At 36.5% G+C, this 22,663-nt stretch overlaps 1 protein-coding gene and 1 long non-coding RNA gene across 2 annotated transcripts; both read right to left on the reverse strand.

Moving 5' to 3' along the window:
- Positions 1-5,275: 5,275 nt before the first annotated feature.
- LOC126723776 (uncharacterized) lies at positions 5,276-6,506 on the reverse strand. The gene is made up of 2 exons (XR_007654463.1): positions 5,991-6,506; positions 5,276-5,851 (listed from the first exon to the last, which is right to left on the reverse strand). It is a non-coding gene; the product is annotated as an uncharacterized LOC126723776 (long non-coding RNA).
- A 51-nt stretch (positions 6,507-6,557) lies between these two features.
- LOC126722635 (putative disease resistance protein At3g14460) lies at positions 6,558-11,487 on the reverse strand. The gene is made up of 7 exons (XM_050425776.1): positions 11,398-11,487; positions 10,964-11,316; positions 8,894-9,809; positions 8,701-8,752; positions 7,951-8,575; positions 6,635-7,777; positions 6,558-6,570 (listed from the first exon to the last, which is right to left on the reverse strand). Exons 1-7 carry the CDS (start codon positions 11,485-11,487, stop codon positions 6,558-6,560), a joined length of 3,192 nt encoding a protein of 1,063 aa, XP_050281733.1.
- Between the last annotated feature and the right edge of the window lie 11,176 nt (positions 11,488-22,663).

Here is a 22,663-nt window from a genome sequence, read left to right on the forward strand (position 1 = left end):
ATCAACCAATCAAGTTAAGTCTTAAAGCCTATGTTAGTTCCTTTTTAAGTTTCTTTAATTTCCTTAGGGCTATGTGCGTTGGTTGTATGTGTATGCAGGGTGAGCAGCTGCATGCATAAGTATGGTTCGACCGGAAAACCCGGCATAAGTATGTGTATGTGTATCAACCGTGTTTTGAAACCTGGACCGAACCGTACGGTCTGACCGGGAAAACCTCGAACCGCTCATTTTTGTGGTTCTTTTAACCTCAAGAACCGTTCTATGGGAAAAAAGCAAGGACCCATGTGAACCGTAGTCAGACATCACGGTTCTAAGAACCGTGACCAGACCGCTTCTCATGATTCCTTACTTCCCTTTGACTCTGAACCTAAAAAAAAAAAAAAAAAAAGGAATCGAAATGGACATTATAGACCATGCACGGGTTTTCCGGTCAGACCCGGACTTTTTGTTTGAAAATATTCACTGAAAACTTGCCGGAAGTTTTGAATCTTTCATCGTCGAAAGGGTCATCTTGTTCACTAGAAGCCGAAAGTAGCAAATCTTGTTCGCTAAATTGATGTTTTGTGGGAGATTTTGTTCGGATCTATTTTGAAGAAAGGGAGAGGAGTTTGCTCAGATCAGTTCTGGAAGAGAGAGGGGCGAGAGAGAAAGAAATCAAAAAGCATGTGAGGGAAAGAAAGAAAAGACTAGCGTAGTGTTAGTGTACTAGTGGGCAGGGGTATGATGGTTTTATGAGGATGGGGAATCCTGACGCATGGGGAAGAGAGTTTTTTTGGGGAAAGGGTAAATTAAATGCATGAGTGGACATTTTCTTTAATGCAATTATTTTTATATTTAATTTTAAATGTTAAACTTTTTAAACGTTAAACTTTTTAATTTAATATATTAAGATAAACTTTAAAGTAATATATTAAATTTGAAAGTGCTACATCTCTATATTTATTTGTACAATTTTAATAAAATATTCTATTTGTAATAATTTTATACATTTATTTATATTTAAATTAATTATGATGTCATCATGGTTCGATCCCGATTCGATCTCGGTTCGACCTCAAAAACCTTGAACCTCTCATTTTTACGGTTCAATGAATGGTCCGGGTCTAAAAACCTTGTGCATAACCACCTCTCATTTTGAATTTTTTCTATAAAATTATTATTAAAAAAAAAAACCCAAGTTTTTTAATATTTATAATTGCAATCCAGGTTAATAAAAAACAAATAAATAATGATTGTAGTAGAAATATGTTTCCTTTCTTTTTCATTTATAGTCTTGTATTACTTTCCTCGAAATAAATATTGCAAACCCTATAATTGCATCCATCTCCTGCTTTGTAACTTGTGTAGCTCATATGCATAATTTAAATTCAATTTCTTTCTTGTATGCATTTAGAAGGATTCAACTTAGTTAGATCCTTAGTTGAACGTGGCCTTAGTGATATACGTGAAGGTTGATCCTTGGATCAGGTGAGTTTGAGCATCTAACACATTCTCAAGCCTGCAACCTAACTTTGGACTCATTTATGGTTAAATTGGACCTCTATATAAGGATTAAAATTGGTTCTTGGACCTATAACCAAGTGCAGGCTACTTTTTTTCACCTTAAATATGAGTCAATTATGTATTGGCAAACTCTATTTTAGGATGAGCCTACACCAAGCAGCCTTAAGAGAGGCATTTAGTTGGCGGGTAGTAGGATTCATAATAAAGCCTTGAGTTGTTCACAAAAAACATAATACATGATTTATTTTTTATTGTTTGAGAGGGAGAGAGCATGTGCCCAAATATGCTTCATTTGAGTTTTTATATCTTTCCCAAAAAAATATAAAAAATAAAAGTTTATGTAAATTCCTAATCCTGCCTTTAAGATGTATATTTGCATAATATTATTTTTAGAATATCTTCCCATCAATTTATATAATACTTTTGATAATGTACTAAATTTAGAAAGTAAAGATTACTTATGAACGAAAATTTTCCCCAACTTTACATTTTGAATTCTTGAAAGAATAATTTAATTATTTTAAAATTTATATATATATATATATATATATATATGTTTTTGAGTGATGCATTTAGATGCTGAATTATAAGGCTATGCTAATATTGTTTGTTAATCTATTAACCATTTTGGCCGAACAAATTTGTCAGTAGTTTTTTTTTTGTTTTTTTTTTTTTTTTTTTTTTTTTTCACAAAATAGAAATTGTATTCTAACCTAATCTAAGTATGTATGCGTCTTTTTCAAAAAAAAAAAAAAAGTGTGTATGTGTATGAAGCTCCCTCTTGGAGACTTGAACTCTGACCCTTACTCCTCACACTCTACAAGCACTTATACTTGTGAAGTAATTATCGCGTCAAGGGTTCACAGTGGTACGAATTGTCAGTTTTGAAATCCCTTTGTAGTTGGGAATTTTGTTTTGTAACCAGGACCATTAATGACTTTGCTCATAATTTAGCTTGTTGGACTTCTTTTTGTAAATGAGATAGGCCTATAGTCATCTCTTCTCTTTCTAATTGGGTTCCTTACGCAGAATTTAGGCCCTCACCCTCTCTTTTCTCTTAATATAATCTTTATTTATCAGAAAAAAAATGTACTCTTAATAGTTTATCAAAAGTAAGTTGTTTTTTGAATTGTTCCCTATGAATGCTTTCTTAAGGCACTACCACACTAGAGGTATATAAGATTATATACTTTTCATTATTATTATAGAGTTTTAACATATGACGTCCGTTTCTTGATTTTTGCTCCTTATCATCAAACCAAGACACCAATTAATTTTTTGTGTAAGTGAGAATTGAACCTTGGATATTTTATTCAACTATCAAAGATTTTATAAGTAAAGTTTACTAGAACTCGGCCAAAACGGCCAAATACCACAAAATTTTGAAATATTTTGTAAAAAAACACCGTTTCGGAACTATATAGGGAAGTACCACTTTTTATGGAACTCGAGTTTCTTAAACTCGAGTTCCTAGGAGTTTTGCCACCGTGGCACTGCTGAGGTGGAAATTGGGCCATTAAAAAAAATTATGTGGTACTCGAGCATGGTAAACTCGAGTACCATGCAACACAATACTCGAGTATACCAGGCTCGAGTACCATTTTATAATAAAATGCTGTTTTTTTTTTTTTTTTTCTCAGGTACTCGAGCTCACCAAGCTCGAGTACTTTGTAAAATATAGAGATTATTCAAGTCGAGTCGGGTCGGGTCGTCAACATGAATCAAATGATACCCTTAAAAGTGTGGATGAAATGTTTTATAATGCTTAAATTTATCAAAGATACTAGTGAAAGTTCCATGCATTGCATGGCTTTAATCCTGAATTTTCTTTTTATATTTTTTTGAGAAATTATAACTAAATGAGTTATTATTACATAATTTTAGAATTATTTTCTAACTATATATAAGACAACTGATAATTATGTACATTCAACTTTTACAAATCTAAAGATTAACTGTTCATTAGTTTTGGCTAAGTTTATATGAAATCATTGTGTCATTTTTTTCCTGTTGTTCTTTGTTGCTACATATGATTCTTGTGCTTTGGTTGGACAGATTTTATCAATGCAGACATTGTTCTTTGTTGCTACATATGAAATCATTATTAATGTAGAAACAGATTTTATCAATGCAGAAAAATATATTCGATTATTGTGAAATTCAAACATGAAAAAGCATTCAGATTTGGCGTTTAAATTTAGAAAACACGATTTCACTTGGTGTTTTATGAGAAAACAGTGAACAATTTTTTAAATAGTGAACATAAAATAATTTATGCAAAAAAGAGAGTGAACAATTTCATAAATAATGCTGAACAGAAAATAATTTTATGCAAAATCGTAGAAATTGTTTATACGGAAAATAGTGAACAATTTTTATGAGAAAACAATGAACAATTTTAGTTAATGTAAAAATTAAATTCATATTTCAAAATTAAAATCTCTATATTTTACAATGCTTCTATTTAAATAAATAAAAAAATAAAAAAATGCTTATTTTTATCTTTAGGTTTATTTGTTGTTTATCCCTAAACAAAAAAACAAAACAAAACAAAAAAAAAAAAAAAAATTTATACTGTACTCGAGTTTACCAAACTCGTGTACTGTGTAATTTTTTTTTTTTTTTTTTGCATTTTATTTATAAAATGTACTCCAGCTTGGTATACTCGAGTTTACCAAGCTCGAGTACCTCATAATTTTTTTTAATCATACAAATCCAACTCAATAGTGCCATGGTGGCAGAACTAATGAGGAACTCGAGTTTCTGAAACTCGAGTTCTGGAAAAAGTGGTACTTTGCCATTTATTTCCAAAACAGTGTTTTGTTGCTAAAAATTTCCAAAAAAGGTGGTATATGGCCATTTTGGCCCTAGAACCCACATAAGATTATATACTTTAATTTATCCTTTGAATGCACAATTTGGATCTCCCTTGGATATTAAATTTGTTTTCTTACTCTTTGTATTTCACCTTTTCAATTCCCTTACAATTTTTATTATGGTTTAGATTTAGTTTTCTTTTCAAAAATTTACCTTGGGGCCAACTTTCTCTGCGTACAAGTATTTATGGCATTTGTGTAGAATACTCAAATACATTCGAAACCTTATGCAACAAATCTTTTTTTTAATTTTTTTTTTTTTAACTGAATATCAAATTTCTAAACAGGTCACTATCTATTTACCAAAGGGGATTTGAGTGTATGCGTTACAATTTGCAGAAAATACTTCGTTGTTGTTATTTAGGTAAATGGGTATCATGAATGAAATAATGGAATTAATGGGAAATATGAAAGTTGTAATGCAAATAGATATACAAAAACCCAATAAACAATTATACTTAATCCTATAATGTTTGGCAATTGAATGATCAAAGCATAAATTTTATAGGGACTATAATCAAATATAGAATTTTAGTCTTAAACATCAAGTTAAGGAATTCAAATTTCCCTAGATCATTTGTTCCTCATTTGTAAGACACACTTTCGAAATTTTCACCGTCTCTTTAAAAGTTCCTTATTCAGATGATCTAATTATTTGCAGAAGAGCAACTAAATAAGTAACTAAGCATTCAATTTTATAGAGCTAAAATAAGAGGAATATATCACCTACAATACTTTTTTCCATACAATTGTAACCAAGATCTAGACCACTCATACAAGTAAACACAACGATATCAAATGCATTTTTATGAGAAAATGATTGTCAATTTCTCCTTGCATCAATAAGACAACAAATTTTAACATGGTTCAACTAACTATACGCCTACATCCATGAATATTGCCAATCAAAATCCATTACCAACAATATGAATTACAAACATTCGACCAACTCCTATTAAACACACTAGCAAACCCTCACAAATTTAAATCAAGTTTTATCTTGTTTACACCCAACTCAGACTTCTTTCTAGCTGTTTCTTAAATCAATGTCAACTTACAATCCCAAGACTTCGAAACATATAATGACACACTTCACTTAAAAACATAAACAAACACTTTAACAACATCCAACTTAAATAACACGCATCTTTATACCCCATAATATACCAAACTAGTTCGGTGAAGAAATCTGCTCCACTTATTTTAGTGCCTTCTTCTAATGCTATAACTCCCCCATATAAGAAGACGCCTTTGAGCCACATAATGCTTCGAGCAATGGGAAATTCCTCAAACTTTTGCAGAGAGCTGGAGTTGGAAGCCCGAAAAAAGATTCACATGACACTTTTCTTTGATCACGAAACAGAGGCAGAAAAATACACAACAAAAACATGAAGTAGGAGACCCAATGTGAATAACTGCAGAAGAACCCATGTAGGAAATTAGCAATTACTGGTGATCCAATACGAAGAAGTCTTCAAAGTAGCCCCAGTTTAAGCGCAAGTTTGAAATAAAAGATTATTAGAAAGTGCGATAATTGTTTCACAATGTAAAGTAAATTGACTTGACAATAAGCAGGCCAAATTTTAATTCATCTACTTGTAGAAAAAGTACCTTGCTGAAATTTCATTTTCATTGCTTCAAACTAGGGCTCTTCCAGGAGATTTACATCCTCATCAGTTTCCTTGCAAGAGACATTAGCTACCTCGGACCAGTCTTTTATTACTTCCTCATCTATTTCTACGCAAGAGATATGAGCCAACTTGAACCATTCTTTTCCTTTATTATTTAAAAGTTTGATTTCAGCAAAGAGCACTCCGATGCAGAGAAGAGATAGGGAAGATGGAAGACACTCTTCAGGCAAGGACTGGAGTTCATCACAGCAGCTAATCTCAAGTGAATTCAGAGCAGTAAGGTGTTGAAGCCCCTTGTAGTCCAGATATTTGAGATTCGAAAGCCTGCGGATGCATAGAGAGTTGAGATTGCTGGGAAGCAACTTCTCCTCTGGAAATGACTCCACGTTTTTACATCCACCTTCAATCTCCAACTGACTAAGACGGTCAAGCCTATGCAAGCCCCACTCCATCCCGAGCATGATTTTATCACAGAAAGTGATACAGAGTAGACATAGGTTGGAAGGCAAATCCCCTTCTGAAAGTGATACAAGTTCTGCGCAATTATTTAAAAACATTGACTGGAGAGAAATCAGGGTGTAAAACTGATTAGGCAGTTCCTTGAGACTCTTGCAATTAGAGAACCAAATGGACGTCAAGTTGGGGGTTGGCAATCCTCCTTTTGGAAAAGATACTAGCTTCGGGCAATCTCTGATCTCCAAGGCCTCAAGAGATGTGAGATCTTTCTGAATTCCCTCTGGCATTGTAAAGGATTCCAGATTTGCACAATCCCAAATAGAAAGACTTCTAAGCTTTGGGAAGAAGCCCAATGGGAGGGATCTCAGAGGGTCGCAGCTACTCCCTATGCACAAATGTTCAAGAAGAGCATACTGGTTTGTCTTTGATGAAGGTGGGAGAAAATCTAATCTCTTGCAGTTCTGGATATAAAGAAGCTTTAAGGCAATGTTTGGATTTTTTTCAGGAAAGGACTTGAGAGAATAACAATCAAAGATATACAAATGTTGGAGAAAAGGCTTGTTGTCCATCATTCCTTCAGGTATGTCCTCCAGAGCATCACATCCTTCAATTTTGAGGCCATGTAGCCCCGTTGGCAATTCCATCAGTTGTGATATTTCTGAAACTTCCATGATTTCAAGAGAGGAGAGGTCTTCAAGTCCATCTTGGTCGGTCAGAACATGAGCATCATCAGTGTTTGGAGTCTGACTGGGCAATGAGGATTCTGCAGCTTCTTCATCACTTCTCAACAACATATTACCGTGATAATATAAATTGGTGTCCCTCACTCCTTCAGGTATGTCCTCCAGAGCATAACTTCCTTCAAGTTTGTGCCTATGTGGCCTTATTGGCAAGTCCGTCTCTTCTGAAATTTCCACGATTTCAGAAGAGGAGAGGTCGTGCCGTCCATATTGGTTGGACCAGGTGTTGGGCAATGAGGATTTTGTGACACCTTGAGTTATGGTCATTGAGGATTCTGCAGCACCTTCATGTGTAAAGACAGTCCTTTCCTTGATGAATGACACAGCTTTATCGTCACTTCTGAACAAAATCTTATCATGATAATGTAAACGCCATTTGAGTGACGATACCAGTGTCAAAAGTGTACTCACAAGCTCTTGAGAGTCAAAAATTTCAACTTTTTTTATAGAAGGAAATTGCTTGGGTAAGTTCCCCTTCAGCTTGGGGCATCTCCGTATGCAAAGCTCTTGCAGGCAAGGGAATTCTCCACCAGGACGTTCAAGTGAAATCCATTCTTCCCATTCCAACATCCTATCAAATGTTAAAGACTTCAAAGAGCGAAATTGCATATTTGGCCCACAGAAGTGAGGACCCACCTTCTTCATTTTATCCATCCCTTCAATAATGAGCACTTCAAGGGATGGCAGCCGCCAAAATGGTGGCATGGATAAGCATTTCTTGCAATTGCTAAGACATAGGAATACCATGTTGGGGAATTCTTTATTCCCCCGGACCCCAACCAACCTCGAAAGCTTGTACCTTGGTCAAATTTAACGCTGAGCTTCTTCAAATTTCTATGAGGCTCCAGCATTGTAAGCATCTCTCTATCATGTTCTCGGTCAGCAGTGTCATCACCCCATTCCAGCACTAGCTCATCAAATAGTTCCTTCTCTTTCAATATGGCCTCAGACGTATCTTCCGGAGAGACCATGTTCTGCAACTTTGAAATGCGTAGCGTTCCATGAAGATACAGAAGCCCCCCCAACTCTTTAATTGTTGAGCCGCTTTCTTTGCCGACAACAAAGTCAGAGAGTGTTTGAAGATTTTTAAATCTGCTCATTTCTTTTGGCATCTCATTTAAGTCAGTTCCACTGATATCAAGATGGCGTAAGTCAAAAAGCTTCCACATGTTTTCAGGCAATTCAGTAAGAGTACGACAATGTGACAATATCAATGTTTGTAATTTGCGAAGTGCACAAACTGATTCAGGTAATCTCCTAATTGCAGTGTGAGAGAGATCCATGTACCGTAAATGTTCCAAATCACCAATTGAATCATGTAGCTCAGTGATATCATAATGAGAAAAGAAAGCACTCGCAAGAATTTCAGCTTGGGCAACAGATCCCGCAGTTTGTTACTAGTTAATTGGCATGATTCATGACCGAGTGGCAAAAAGGTCCTTAAAAACTTGGCTTTATCAATGGCCTCAAATATCATTGAGGGATCGTATTTACCTGAGAGTAACAAGTACCGGGCCCTTTCGGAGATATGGGAAGAGGAATTATCCTCCAATTTGAAGCAAAATTCCCCAGAAACAGCAATAGCCAGGACGTTCATAAGATTATGGATCACAAAATGTGATTCATTGCCACTTGATCGTCAAATAAAAGATCTGTGAAATAATTCATGAAAGTAATAATCACCAACCTCTTCTGGTGTGAGATTGCCTTCAATCTGTGGCAGAAGACCCTCAGCCATCCATAAGAGGACTAACTTCTCCTTCTCAAATTCATAACCCTCGGGAAAAATTGAACAATATGCAAAGCATCGCTTTAGCCGTGGAGGAAGATTATCATAGCACAGTCTTAATACATACCAAAGGTCGGGAGAACGATAATCCCTTATAAACTGGTCTAGTTTAGTGCGCCACCCCTCAACTAGCTGGCCAAGTTTCTTATTTGCTTCCAGCCTATTAAACAAGAGGGCACCTAGTGTTCTTACAGCTAAAGGCACGCCGGAACACTTGCGCACAAATTGTCTGCAAATATATTCTAGTTCTGGATTTGAATTAAGGCGTTCGTCTCCAAAAGCATATTTTACAAATATCGACCAACATTCTTCATCTGATAATGGCTTCAAATAAGAAGCAGTGATACGAAAAGAATTGTAACCCTTGGTGCGCATGGTTGACTCATCCGCTTGATAGGGTGTAGTTACAATAATACGACTTCCCTTTGCAGCAGCATCTATAAAAGGATTTAGCAACTGACTCCACGAGTCATAATTCTCAACCAACACATCATCTAAAACAATTAGAAATTTCTTGTTCTTGAGAATCTCACACAGTCTATGTTGGAGTGAAGTTAGTTCCCCGAGATTACAAGACTGTGAAGTGAACGACTCAACGATTGCTTTTGTTGCCTGTAACAAGTCACCTTTTCCTGGAAACCAAGCCCAGGCCTTGAGGTCAAAATGTTCACTCACCCTGTGATTGTCATAAACACGGCGAGCAAGAGTGGTCTTTCCCATGCCACCCTCGGCCACTATAGGAATCACAGACAACCGTTTACCGCTTCCATCATCTGACAGCAATAGTTCAATAATTGCTTCTTCATCACGATCCCTATGGAATACTTCAGAGTCAGCTACAAAAAACGTGGAAAACCTTCTCGTAAGGTTGAGTTTTATCAACTATCTTGTTGGCTTTATTCCGTGCCAAATTTGCTTGTATTTTAGCAATTAGTAACCTTGTATCTAGGTGGGAATCATGTAAGAGTAGTGTGTGAGAGAGTGTGAAGAAATGCTCAAGATTGTGCAAAGAAGCAGGGACTCGCGACTGAATCTCGCGGGTGGCTCGCGGCTTGCAAGCCGCCAGAAGTTGCACACGTACCAAGCATGCTAGAAGCTGAAGAGTCACGCCAGCTGTTGCACTACAGGACAAAATTCCCAGGCTGGCCAGGCCGTTAGCTCGCGGCTTGAACTCGTGACTCAACTCAGTTGCGAGGCCAAGTCGCCAGAACACCCTGTTTGGGAAAAACTGACTTTTCACATTCCTTCTCACCCTACTATATATATACCCTTATACCCACGATATTTAGAGAGTTTCCAGAGAGAATTTTGAGAGAGAAACCCTAGAGAAAAACAAGATTGATTCATCCACAATCTTCACATAGAAACTCTTCAAATTCCTCTACTCTCTTCCTCTCTGTTGTCAAATCCTTGAGAGGTACATTACCAAAACCTTTTCTCACCATACCCATATCTGTGAGAAGACCATTTGGTGTTCGAGAAGCAGTTAAGAAGGGACCAATTTCATATTGGTTGATGCTATGGTCAAGTAGCGGATTCCGATAAGTTAAAGAAGAAATAGGTTCGGCGTAACCTCGTTGGAGTAGGAGTTTGGAGGGCTTAGGTACATTGGGTAGATTAGGCTTGGAGGGTCTTCTGTTGTTCATGTATCCTAACTATATTCTTTAGTGGATTGTTTACCGCTTGGAGGGCGGTGGAGAGGTTTTACGCCGAGAGCTTCGGTTTCCTCTTCGATAACATATCGAGTGTTGTCCTTGTGTTTGCATCTCTCTTTCCTTAATTTTTTCCATTTAATTTCTACTGTGTATGTGATTTTATTTGGTTTAGATTGTTTATCAATTTTGTATTAAGCTTATGATCATTTTCCACACATTAATTGTTTGATATTAAGCTTGAATTGGTAATTTGTAAATTGGGGTCTAAACGTTCAAGGTGTTTTATACACTTATTGAACTTTTACTTTTATACCGATCTATGTCATTCTGCAAATCCCCTTGATACAAGCCGTTGCACAAATTGCGTTGGTGTTCGGAATAACTGAGTTCCCGATAATATACATCAAACTGCAAATGGAGTGCACGTCCTTCCATCTCAAGGGATTTGAACTCGTCAACGATCTTCTTTGCCTCTCTTCGGATCCCCTTTTTGACTTCCAGTGTCTGCTTGGGCCAAAATGGGAGGTTCCTCATCCACATAGGCCTAAAATGGATCTTGTGCAACGTACTTTTCTTGGTCGGAGATGTAGCATCCAACCTGTCATTCAAAGCTTCACTGCGGATCTTATCCACGAAATCCTCTGTACAATAAATAGCATCTTGGACCTTGTTCAACCACTCTTAGACAACATCATCGAGAATCAACTTTTCTTTACTTTGAGAATAAATGATCATCGAGGTTAAAACCTTGAACTCTTCTAAAAAGTAGTCTTCGATTTCATTGGAACGAATATTGAAAAACAAGTCCCAAATTGCCACTGTTAGCGGAGAGTGCATTGTGGAAATAGGGGAGTTGAATAATGGAGAAACAAACAGGTGGGCTTTAGATTTTGTAGACTCTCATCCGATGCTTGAAAGTTTCAGACAAAGAAGGAAAAAAGCTTTCTTCAGGGAAATCTGAAGGGTTCTTTTTTTATTTTTTCATAGGATATCAAAAATTAGACTAGAAAGTAGAAAGGGAAAGGCTAATAAGGGGACAAGAAAGAGTTCAGTAACCGCTTTCGAACATCTTCAACAGGTTCTCTAAAGCCATTTTCCTCTCCATTTTGAAAAGCAAACCAACAAATATGAAATATAAGCTCCAACAGTCTATCCAAAATGCAAACAAAATTGCTAGAGTTAAAACAAGCAAGCACAGTTCACTCTCCACGCCATTTTTTTTTTCTCCTTGAAAAATTCCATGAATAAATTGGAATAAAAAATTTGGCAACCATTTCTCAATAGCTGCAAATTACAAACTCAGGCCTCATCCTTTCTCTCTCTCAAACGTCTCAAGAAGGGGACACAATTGAAACTCAAAATGCAATCTTTCTCATTAAACTAATGAAATCAGAACAAAAAAAAAATAAACAGAAGCTGATCAAACCCGCCTGGGACACATGTTGGCGATGGGGAGGAGGACTAGTGGCAGTGGTGGTGGAGGCAAACGAAGCGGCTTTGAACGTTGAACGTTGATTTCCGCTGGCCCTCACCCTTCAAGCGACTCTCTTCGCCGGCCTTAGTTCTCTCTCTCAGAACTAGAGATAGCTATATTGGGTCAGACAAAGAGGTAGAAAATAACAAAGAAAAAGAAGATAAAGATGATCTAGAAAGTGAAACGTATGAAAAAGAAAATAAACATTAAGGAAAAAAAAAAAAGGTTTGGGCTAAATTCAATCCAAATAAAAAAGAATTGATAAATTTCAAATATATATATATATATATATATATATATTAATAGGCAATTTAGAGAAAGTCCAATTATATTCTACAATTAAAATCCAATTTTCCATCATTAGTGTCAATGAAGGGATTTAACTTTTCCCGTCTGTCTTCTCTTATCTTACCAAAGCAGTAGGAATAAGCATTGTTCTAGAGGCTACATGTATTGGAATTATGCCAAAGTGATGATTTTGCTAAGTTCATCACGCAGAATAGCAGCTGAACTCTGCCACTTCCGCCTCTAATCTGGGGAAATCGGGGTTTGGGTTTAATATAAAAGGGCAAGAGACAAGTACAGTTTGTTAGTGGAAATTATCAGGAATAAAATTAAGAGTTTAATTGACTTATAATTTTTTCATAGATCTGATTTAATATAATCTTTAGATTGATGAAAGAGAGAAAGATTAAAGCTGCAAGTCAGAGTAATAGTCAGAGTAATAGAGAGATGGTAAGGAAATCATATGATACCCTGAGCAGTCAATTCTCAATAATCTATCTACCACATACAGTCAGTTACCTTGGAGGTTCATTGGATCAAATAGTCTTATTGAATTGAGTAGGGGCCAAAAGACTAGTTTTGGGGTACAATTGTGCATAATTCTTCTCTGACCAGCCCATTGCTACAGCATCAGTTAAGCTGAACTATTCATCTTTTTATAAGTATAGAATTTACCCAACCAACTCCAATTTCTTATTGTTATACCACTCAAATAAAAAATGTGGTTGGAATTATGATGATGCAAGGATCCAAAAGTTAATGGTCATTTTGTGGTCATTGTTTTGATTGTATGATGCAACCTGGATGCTAGCCTGAAACTTACACATTTTTGCCTAAATCAATGAATATATATATATATATATATTCATTGAAAGGTTAATTAATGATATGCTTAATATAATTGTGTGCTTGTCTCCTTGTTTTGATCAATTGCTTATTGTCCAATTATAAATATAAAAAAATTAAAATGGACAATTTACATTTTCTACTCAATAATATTCTTATAGGACTTTTTAAAGAGTTAAAAAAATATAAAAATGCCTATTAATATTTAAATTATGTATATAAGAAGTATATTATGCATCTTAATACATATCTTTTAAGTATATCCATGCATATAAATGAGGTTATAAGCTAGTTATAATAAAGGCTAACATAAAAAAATAAAAAATAAATAAAAAAATAAAAAAATAAAAAGCATAACAATTAAAATTAGATGTTTTTACAATTTACTATATTGTTGCCACAAATTCTCTACGAGATTTGTGAAAAGAAAATCCATTAAAAATTTTAAAAATTCTAAGGTTAAGAGATTTAAAAATGTCACAATCGATAAATGTTATAAGCTGCTTCAGATGCTTTAGGTTACGACTTTCAAGCACAAATGGAATAAGTCTTCCTTTTTTTTCCTTTTTTTTTTTCTTTTTGATGGGAAACTGCCAAACTTTATTAAGAACTCAAACCAACATTAACATTATGGAGAAGAGCTTGTTCAAGAAAACAAAGAGTCTCTTCAATCCAAACAGAGAAATCTTCCTTTATCTTAGCATTGAGTCACCTAACCTCTTGCCCCAAAATTTCAAAAGTTTCTCTACTAAAAATCTGAAATTTTGTTAAGGCAAAGTGTTTTTTTTTTTTTTTTAATCAACAGTGCAACCTATTGGTTCTTTTGAAAAAAGAAAAGGAAAAGAAGAAGAACTGCGCCCTATTGATTCTTAAAAAAAAGATTAAGAAAAAAACCTAGTACATCCTATTATAAATTAAAATAGCTTTTAAATTATCATTCTTACATTATTATAAACAAAGTTATGAATACTTTTTCTTGGTGCCCATTGTGATTTGTCAATTAAAACAGAATATTTCAATATCAATTTATTTCGACATACAATTTTGAGATTGTAGCATTAATATATAAAAACCTCGAAAAAAAATTTCATTATATGCTCTCTCAAAAAAAAAAAAAAAATCATTATATGGTGTTCTTATTGTCTAGGAAACCTAACATAATAATAGGTTTATAAAAATAAAAGGACTTTTCTAAGTTAGGCTGAAAATGAGTGCATGATACAGATTACAGAGGCTACATATAAATGACGCTGACAATCGGGAAAGCTAGTAGCTGTTAGATATACTGATACTGTAACGGGTATATTTGCAAAAGTACTATAGCAAAAATACATTTTCCACAATGAATGCATAAACTAACATGGGTGATTTTTTGGTTTGATTGGGAAAGCTTTGGCAATTATGCTATTTTCATTTACTGATGTGAATGCTCTAATGGTAAAATGAAAGGAAATAACAATATGAATAAATGAAAGAAAACTAAGAAAAAATATATTTGCAACACTCTGGATGCAAAAGGATTCCCATTTTGAGGTAAGGAAGAACCCACAATCTCCCCCACATTAAAAGGTTGCTTATTTTTGTTTAAAAGCAACACTTGTTTCTTTTCTTGTTTGCTTGGTGACATGTCATGATGTGTGTATGTATTACTAGAGTGATGTATGTGTGAGTAAGTCTCTTTATTTATTTAATAGGGTAATTACAGTAAACTCACCTGTGGTTTGGCCCGAAATCACTTTACCTACCCGTGGTTTAAAAAATGTCACTTTATCCATTTAAGGTAAGCTCTGTTTGTCTCCCGTAACCCATCTCTGTTAAAAACAAGGGTAAATAGGTATTTTTGCTCACCTTTTATATCTCTCTCCTCCAAAACAAAAAAACACATACAAAACCAAGAGAAAACAAGATAAAAAAGGGAAGGTTTTGTAAAATTTAGAAACTTGGCTCAAGAACTCCAATAAATCACAAAATGCCACATACTTATAAGAAAATAACATAAAAGGAAAAATTTACTCACCACACCCATTAACTTACTTCCTTTCCTATAGATTAATTTATTTCTCATGCTCTTTCTCTCTCCTCTTCTTCTTTCTCTTTCTACCTCCCTGTTCTATCCATATATGTCTCTCTCATATCTCACACTCTAGGTTAGATCGATGATAGCTTTGGGTCACGATGGCTTCGTTGGTGATAGTGGAGGAGCATGGGGTGGCTGTATGGGTTTGAGTTTTGATTGTGGAGGAGCACAACTATTTTGGTCTGGGTTTTGAGGAGGACAAGTTGGCTGTATGGGTTTGGGTTTTGATTTGTGGAGAAGCATGGCTACATTGGGTTTGGGTATTGAGGAGGAGCACTTCTACATTGTGATTTTTTTTGGCTTACCTTAGGTGGGTAAAGTGAGATCTTTTAAACTATGGGTAGATAAAGTGATTTTGGGCCAAACCACAGGTGAGGTTACTGCAATTACCCCTTATTTAATTTTATGGAGTCACCACCAACTGTTGGTTTATTCTAAATGTGAGTGGTCATTTATTGTCTAATTCATTTTAATTATCTAATTAACTAAAAGTCATTCCTAAGAGCTAATTAAGGTATTATATGTCTCGAACCACATATTCTTGAACTTAGAAGCTTGGTAGGAAAGGTAAGCTCCCACACTGTCTATCCAAATGATAGTACCTTATTTTAATTTAATCTCAACGATTCACATTTTGAAATATAACTTAAATACTTGGCATTTTCTTAAGAAACTTTTGTACAACAATACATATGCATAACATGTGTGTGAGGGATTTCACAATTCGCTCTAATACCAATGGGCTTGGTTTGCAATCGAATGCTATAAAAGATTTGTGCCCCCTCATCCTTCACCAATTAGTCGTTGGATGGATCGGTAAGGCACACAGTCCGACAAGTGGTATCAAAGCTAAGGTCATAGGTTCGAGTCATTGGAGCCGCATTGTGAGGGAGGGATTGTGAGGGATTTCACAATTCGCTCCAATACTAATGGGCTTGGTCTGCGATCGAATGCTATAAAAGATTTGTGCCCCCTCATCCTTTACCAATTGGTCGTTGGATGGATCGGTAAGGCACACGGTCCGACAATGTGAATAAAATCTTTACGTATGAATAACATGTGCTATTATTTACAAAAAGAAATATATGTACAAACAAACATTTGAAAATAATTATAAATATCATGTGAGAAAATACGTTGTAAGAAATATTATGCATATTTATCATGTGAATATTTAATAAATATTTAGCATATGAATATTACTCTACAACGTAATATAAAGGAATGAGATTCTGATTTTAAGGTATTGGATCTCTTGGTTTTCTAAGCTTTTGAATATTAAAATAAATAAATAAAACTCAAAATATGATTTGTCAATTAATAAATGATGTGAAATCATTATTTTAAGATTGCTAGTGAATTAATGACACAGTACAATCAACAATCTAACCATTTATTTTATGGAAAATGCTAAAACCAGATACTATTTTATAATTTTTTTTTACAAACTGCTGATGTGATGAGTAATTATTGGGGTAAAAAATTGATGTCAATAATGAACCTAGATAAGACATTATAAGAAATTGCCATGTCAATAAGTTTTAAGAATGTTGTAAAATAGTTTGTAACTGTATTATTAAAAGAACATCACGCGATAGAGTTTCCTAAAAACATTAGAAGAATACTTTTTTCTATTTGTTTTATGAAGGACTTTCTAAGATCTTGATCCTTTACTGTATATATTTGAGATTTTTGAAAAATTTTGGAGGTTATGGCCCCTCAGCCCTAGCGTGACTCCACCAACTAATGTAAGAGTAATCTCTATATATTAAAAGGATTCAGAAAGTTAGTTATTGCATTTTTGAATTCTAAAAATACCCTTAATTTAATTAACTTATCCTTGTTCCTAAAATGTAAGAAATGTTAAAACTCTAAATCGATAAAAATTAAAAACAAAAAACCTACCCAACATTTAAAAAAAAATAATAATAAACCTTCCCACTACCCTACATTCTATATTAATAAAAAAAAAAAAAAAAAAAAAAAAAAAACCCACGGTATCCATCAAAAAAGAAAAACTTTCTTAAAAAATAAAAAATAGTATCCTATTTGAACATTCCCACAATTTATCAAAAAAAAAAAAAAAAAAAAAAGACCCATGCAGAAACTTGTGGGGAGTAGGACAGTCTCCACTTAAGCCAAAAACCCAAAAAGTAGTTGGGCCACGGGGAACGACTTGGGCTTGGCCTGTGTATTGAAAGGAATGTTCCAAAGGTTGTAAACCATGAAAGAAGTGAAAGTTGGATCATCCCAAGTATTGCGGGCAAAGATGAGTACCACGGTAAATCAGTTTCCGCGGAAAAGGGAAAGCACTAACTTACCAGAGGCATGGCACACGGATAATCAATATCACCTCTAGAGGACACTAGTAATCACGGGAAACTTCTAGAATGCACAAGAAGAGTGAAGATTTTTACCTCTGCATTAATGAGGGGATTCTTACCTAACCTCTGCCACATTGAATGCCCATAAGACAGCCTGAACAGTACACGCAACCCCCAACAATCAGAATTCCAAGATAAGGTAGGGAGGAAATTGATAAAGTAGGAAAAATATCCATGAGACTTTGGATGTCCCTGAGACTCTGGATCGGTGCAAGATAGCTGTGGTGATAAGAACAAGAATTGAAGCTATAAAAAAAAGGGAGGAGGCAAATGGTAAGGGGATCCAAAAAAAGAAAAGAAAGAGAGAGAGAAAAAAGACAGGTAGAAAAATCTATCTATGAAGAGAAATAGAAAGAGAGAGAGAGAGAAAAACTAAGAGTAATACCATGGGAACAAGAGAGTTTCCTATTGTAGCATTTGTAATTGTAATTGTAACACTTGTGGCCAAAGAAATCAATTGCTTGTGTTTCCTACTGTGGAGTGTTTATCCATTTTTGTTTATTTATATTTAGATTATGTGAATTATTGTAGCAGTATTCTGAGGAGCTTTCCTCAGGGGATAGTTTTTGTGTCCCTACAATTGGCGCCATCTGTGGGAATCACTCTACCAAGAAAATGACTCTAGAGTTGGATTGTCTAAAACCAAGGCCAACCGATCACGGAGCAATGCCACTCATCTAGAGCACCTTAGTATTTCGGAAGAATCTGTCTATGTGGATCGACATGTGAGGTCTGAAGTTCATAAGGAGACTCAGCAACAGCCTAGCCCACCTCCACAAGGAGAAGGGCTAGCTACCAATACAGAGAGCCCGTTCTACGCAAATAGGGATGTGGAGGTGGAAAGGTTGAGGGAGCAAGTGGCTTTGTTGCAAAGGAATGCTGAGAAGGATAAAGAGTTGCTTCGCCGTAAAGACAAGGAGCTACATCATCAGAGAAGACCAATTCCAGAACCCAGTCACTCCCGAGGGGATGAGCGAGGAGTGGGTGATATGAATAAGAAGAGGGATAGGAGATCACCCTATTATTATGGGGAACGAGAGAAGACTCCCCCTAGGGAGAGAATAGTTTCTCCACCTTCTCGCAAAAGCAGAAGGGAGGAGCAAGATGGGGATAGGCTTAAAGGACCAGTCCCTCATTCTCAAGTCCATACGACATTGCATGTTTCTAGTGAGGATGCCATAAGTAAGGCTCTGCATCAAATATCTCAATCCCCATTCTCGGAAGAGATAGAGAAAACAAACCTACCAAAGAGGTTTACTAGGCCAACTTTCACAATTTATGATGGTAAGACAGATCCCGCGAAGCATGTCAGTCATTACAATCAAAGCATGGCCATATACTCTAAAAACGAGGCCTTGATGTGTAAAATTTTTCCTTTAGTTTAGCGCCAGTAGCTATGAGATGGTTTGATGGATTAGAAAAAGGGGCTATTCGAGGATATAACGAGCTTGGTAGGTCATTTAGGGCTAGATTTGTGACATATAGTAGGACCCCAAAGCCATTCGCCTCACTCCTCTCATTTGCAATGAAGGAAGGCGAGACCCTTAGAGCTTATTCAGATCGTTACTGGGAATTGTACAATGAGATTAGGGGAGAAAATGGGAGAATTGCTACAAGTACCTTCAAGATGGACCTTTCCATTGATTTTGACTTGAGGGCTTCACTGGCCTTAAAGCCAGTCACAGGTATGAACAAGTTGATGGAATGGGTAGATGAGTATAAGAGATTAGAAGATGATTAGTTGCAAGATAAGACTAAAGCAAAAGTACTTGTAGTAGAAAAGAAAGAGGTAAAGGCAGATCAGGCCCCTTGACCTTAGAGGGATTTTTTCCCCTAGGCTCAAGAGCAAAGGTCAGAAATGGTTAGCTCATTGTATAAAGGGCTTGTTTACTGAATTGTGGAAAAGATTAAGAATGAGTCATACTTTCATTGGCCGAACAAGATGAATGGGGATGTTACCAAAAGGAATCAAAGCCTTTACTATTCGTACCATCAAGACTGTTGGCATACAATCGAGGATTGTTGAACCTTGAGGGACCACTTATGTTAGCTCGAGAAGGCAGGTTATTTGGCAAAATTCCTAGTACGGGAAGACACACACCTACATGACCTAAAGGGGGGAACCACCGTAGGAACTTCGACACCATCTCGGGGGCTCATAGGGGTAATACATGCAACTAGGAAACGGGTGGAGACTATGAAAACACCACCTAGGGTGTTGGCTATGAATTCGGCTTCTGTCACAGAATTGGAAGGACTCATGCATAGAAATAGTCGTTAGGAGGACGAAAGCATTGATTTCATGGGGAAAGACCTCAGGGATACTATTTAGCCCCATGAGGCTACCCTAGTAGTTACACTACGGATTGGGGGCTTCGATGTCAAAAAAGTCATGATAGATCAGGGAAGTGAGGCAAAGATAATGTATCCAGACCTATACGAGGGATTGGGACTTACTCGTGAGAACCTGACGAACTATGATAGTCCCTTGTTGGCCTTTGATGGGAGCATTGTTATGCTAGTGGGGCAGCTGACCCTTCCGATGAAGGTGGAGGGAAGAAAGGAGATGGTCCACTTTATAGTGGTGCATTCATACTCCCTTTATACCGCAATCCTTGGACATCCCTAGATCCATTCCATGGGTGCAGTACCCTCATCATTGCATCAGAAGGTGAAATTCCCAATTGAGCAGCGCGTTGTTGAAATATGGGAGACCAATGCATGGCTCAGAAATGCCAGATAGCTGCTGTGGGGCATAAGCAAGAGACCGAGTTTGAGTTAACAAATCCCTTATAGCAGTTACAGTCCCTACCCGAGGATACCTGTGACCAACTGGAGAAAATACATATTAGCCTTGGGGATAAATATTTCCAGGTAGGAGCTAACCTTTTTATTTTGGAAAAAATAAAGTTAATCTTGTTTTTAGTAAACAATTTAGATGTGTTTGCATGGAGTCCATATGAAGCACCTGAGGTGGATCCAGACTTTATTTGTCATCGATTTAAAGTCGACCCTCGGTGTCCACCAAAGAAACAAAAGCCTCGTAGATCCTCGGATATACATACTAAGGCGGTGAGGGAAGAAGTGGACAAACTTAAAGAAGCTGGGGCAATTAGGGAGGTTTATTATCCCAAATGGCTAGCTAATTCAGTGGTAATGAAGAAAAAGAATGGGAAGTGGAGAGTGTGGGTAGACTTCACGGATCTAAAAAAGACATGTCCTAAAGATCCTTTTCCAGTGCCTAAGATAGACCAACTTGTTGATGTGACGTATAGGAATCCCAGGATGAGTTTTCTTGATACTTTCCAAGGATACCACCAGATAGCTCTGGCCCTTGAGGACCAGGAAAAACTTCTTTCATTACCCCTACTAGTAATTTTCATTACAAGGTCATGCCATTTGGGTTGAAGAATGCGGGATCCACCTATCAAAAAATGGTAACCAAAATGTTCAAAGATTAGTTGGGCAGGAATATGGAGGCATACATTGATGACATGGTAGTGAAGAGTAAGGCCATGGGGGATCACCTCACTGATCTCACCGAAACCATTAAGACATTACGGAAGCACCGTTTGAAGTTGAATGCCTCAAAATGTGCCTTTGGGGTTAGCTCGGGAAAGTTTTGGGGCTACCTGGTGACCCACCGTGGTATAGAAGTTAATCCATATCAAATTGTAGCTCTGCAAAGTCTAAAGTCTCATCAGAGCCCTAAAGAGGTCCAGCACCTTACTAGGATGACTGCAGCTCTTAATCGGTTCATTTTGCGGTTCGCGGATTGATGTCGACCCTTTTTCCAATTACTGAAGAAATGAAAAGGCTTTCAATGGACGAATGAGTGCCAGCAGGCATTTGATGAGCTAAAGTTGTACCTGTCTCAGGCACCCATTTTGTCAAGGCTAGTTCCTGGAGAAACACTGTATATGTATTTGGCTGTGACTGATCATGCGGTGAGTACTTTCCTGTTAAGGTTGGATCAAGGAGTTCAAAAGCCAATCTTTTATGTCAGCAAGACTCTTGTGGAAGCAGAAACACGATATCTCCCATTGGAAAAAGCTGCGCTAGCAACAATTCATGCTGTATAGAGATTGCCCCATTATTTTCAAGCTTATATGGTAGTTGTGCTAACCAAGCATCCCTTGCAAACGTTACTTAGAAGGTTAGATTTCACGAGAAGGATAGCCAAGTGGGGGGGCTCTTTGGGAGCTTTTGATATTCAGTATAGGCCCCGAACCTCTATCAAAGGGTAAGTCTTAGCAGACTTTGTTACAGAATTCACACCCAGGCTACCCGAAGTTTTGCAAACAGAGGGAAGAAGAACAATGGAACTCCGGGAAGACATATGGTAGGTGTATGTGGATGGAGCGTCAAACTGCTGAGGAGCAGGGGTCGAAATTGTTGGGTTAAAGAATTGACCCCTTGCAATTAATTATTAATTCCTAAGTTAATTAATTAGATCAAATTTCATGCAATAGAGTGGTAGCACAAATAAATCACCAAATTATCTAAATGCAGCAGAAAATAAATTTGACACAGGTGATTTGTTTACGAATGGGAAAAACCACCGAGGCAAAACCCCACCGGGTGATTTTAAGGTCATCACTCCTAAGAATCCACTATTATCAATCACAAGCGGTTACAAGTATAAGGAATCTTACCAAACCCTTTGGCCTATCTTGAAATACCAACCTACAGTTGAACCCTTACCCCAATACCCAATTGGACTTGTATTGTAATGGCAATCTTTCCCTTGATGCACGAATCCCAGTACGTGATTAACCAATGTGCACGGATCCCAATACGTGACTAACTCTAGCAACTTGAAGAGGTTGTTAGCTGCAAAGTTCTTCAGTTCATCAACAATGAGGATTAGGAAGCTCCTTGGTCACCAAACCCTTGGTGTAAAGATGCAGTAGCTTCTTCAGAGAGAATAATGAACTAGGGTACTTT

The sequence above is a fragment of the Quercus robur genome, chromosome 4 (genome assembly GCF_932294415.1).
Source record: "Quercus robur chromosome 4, dhQueRobu3.1, whole genome shotgun sequence".
Lineage (NCBI taxonomy): Eukaryota > Viridiplantae > Streptophyta > Magnoliopsida > Fagales > Fagaceae > Quercus > Quercus robur.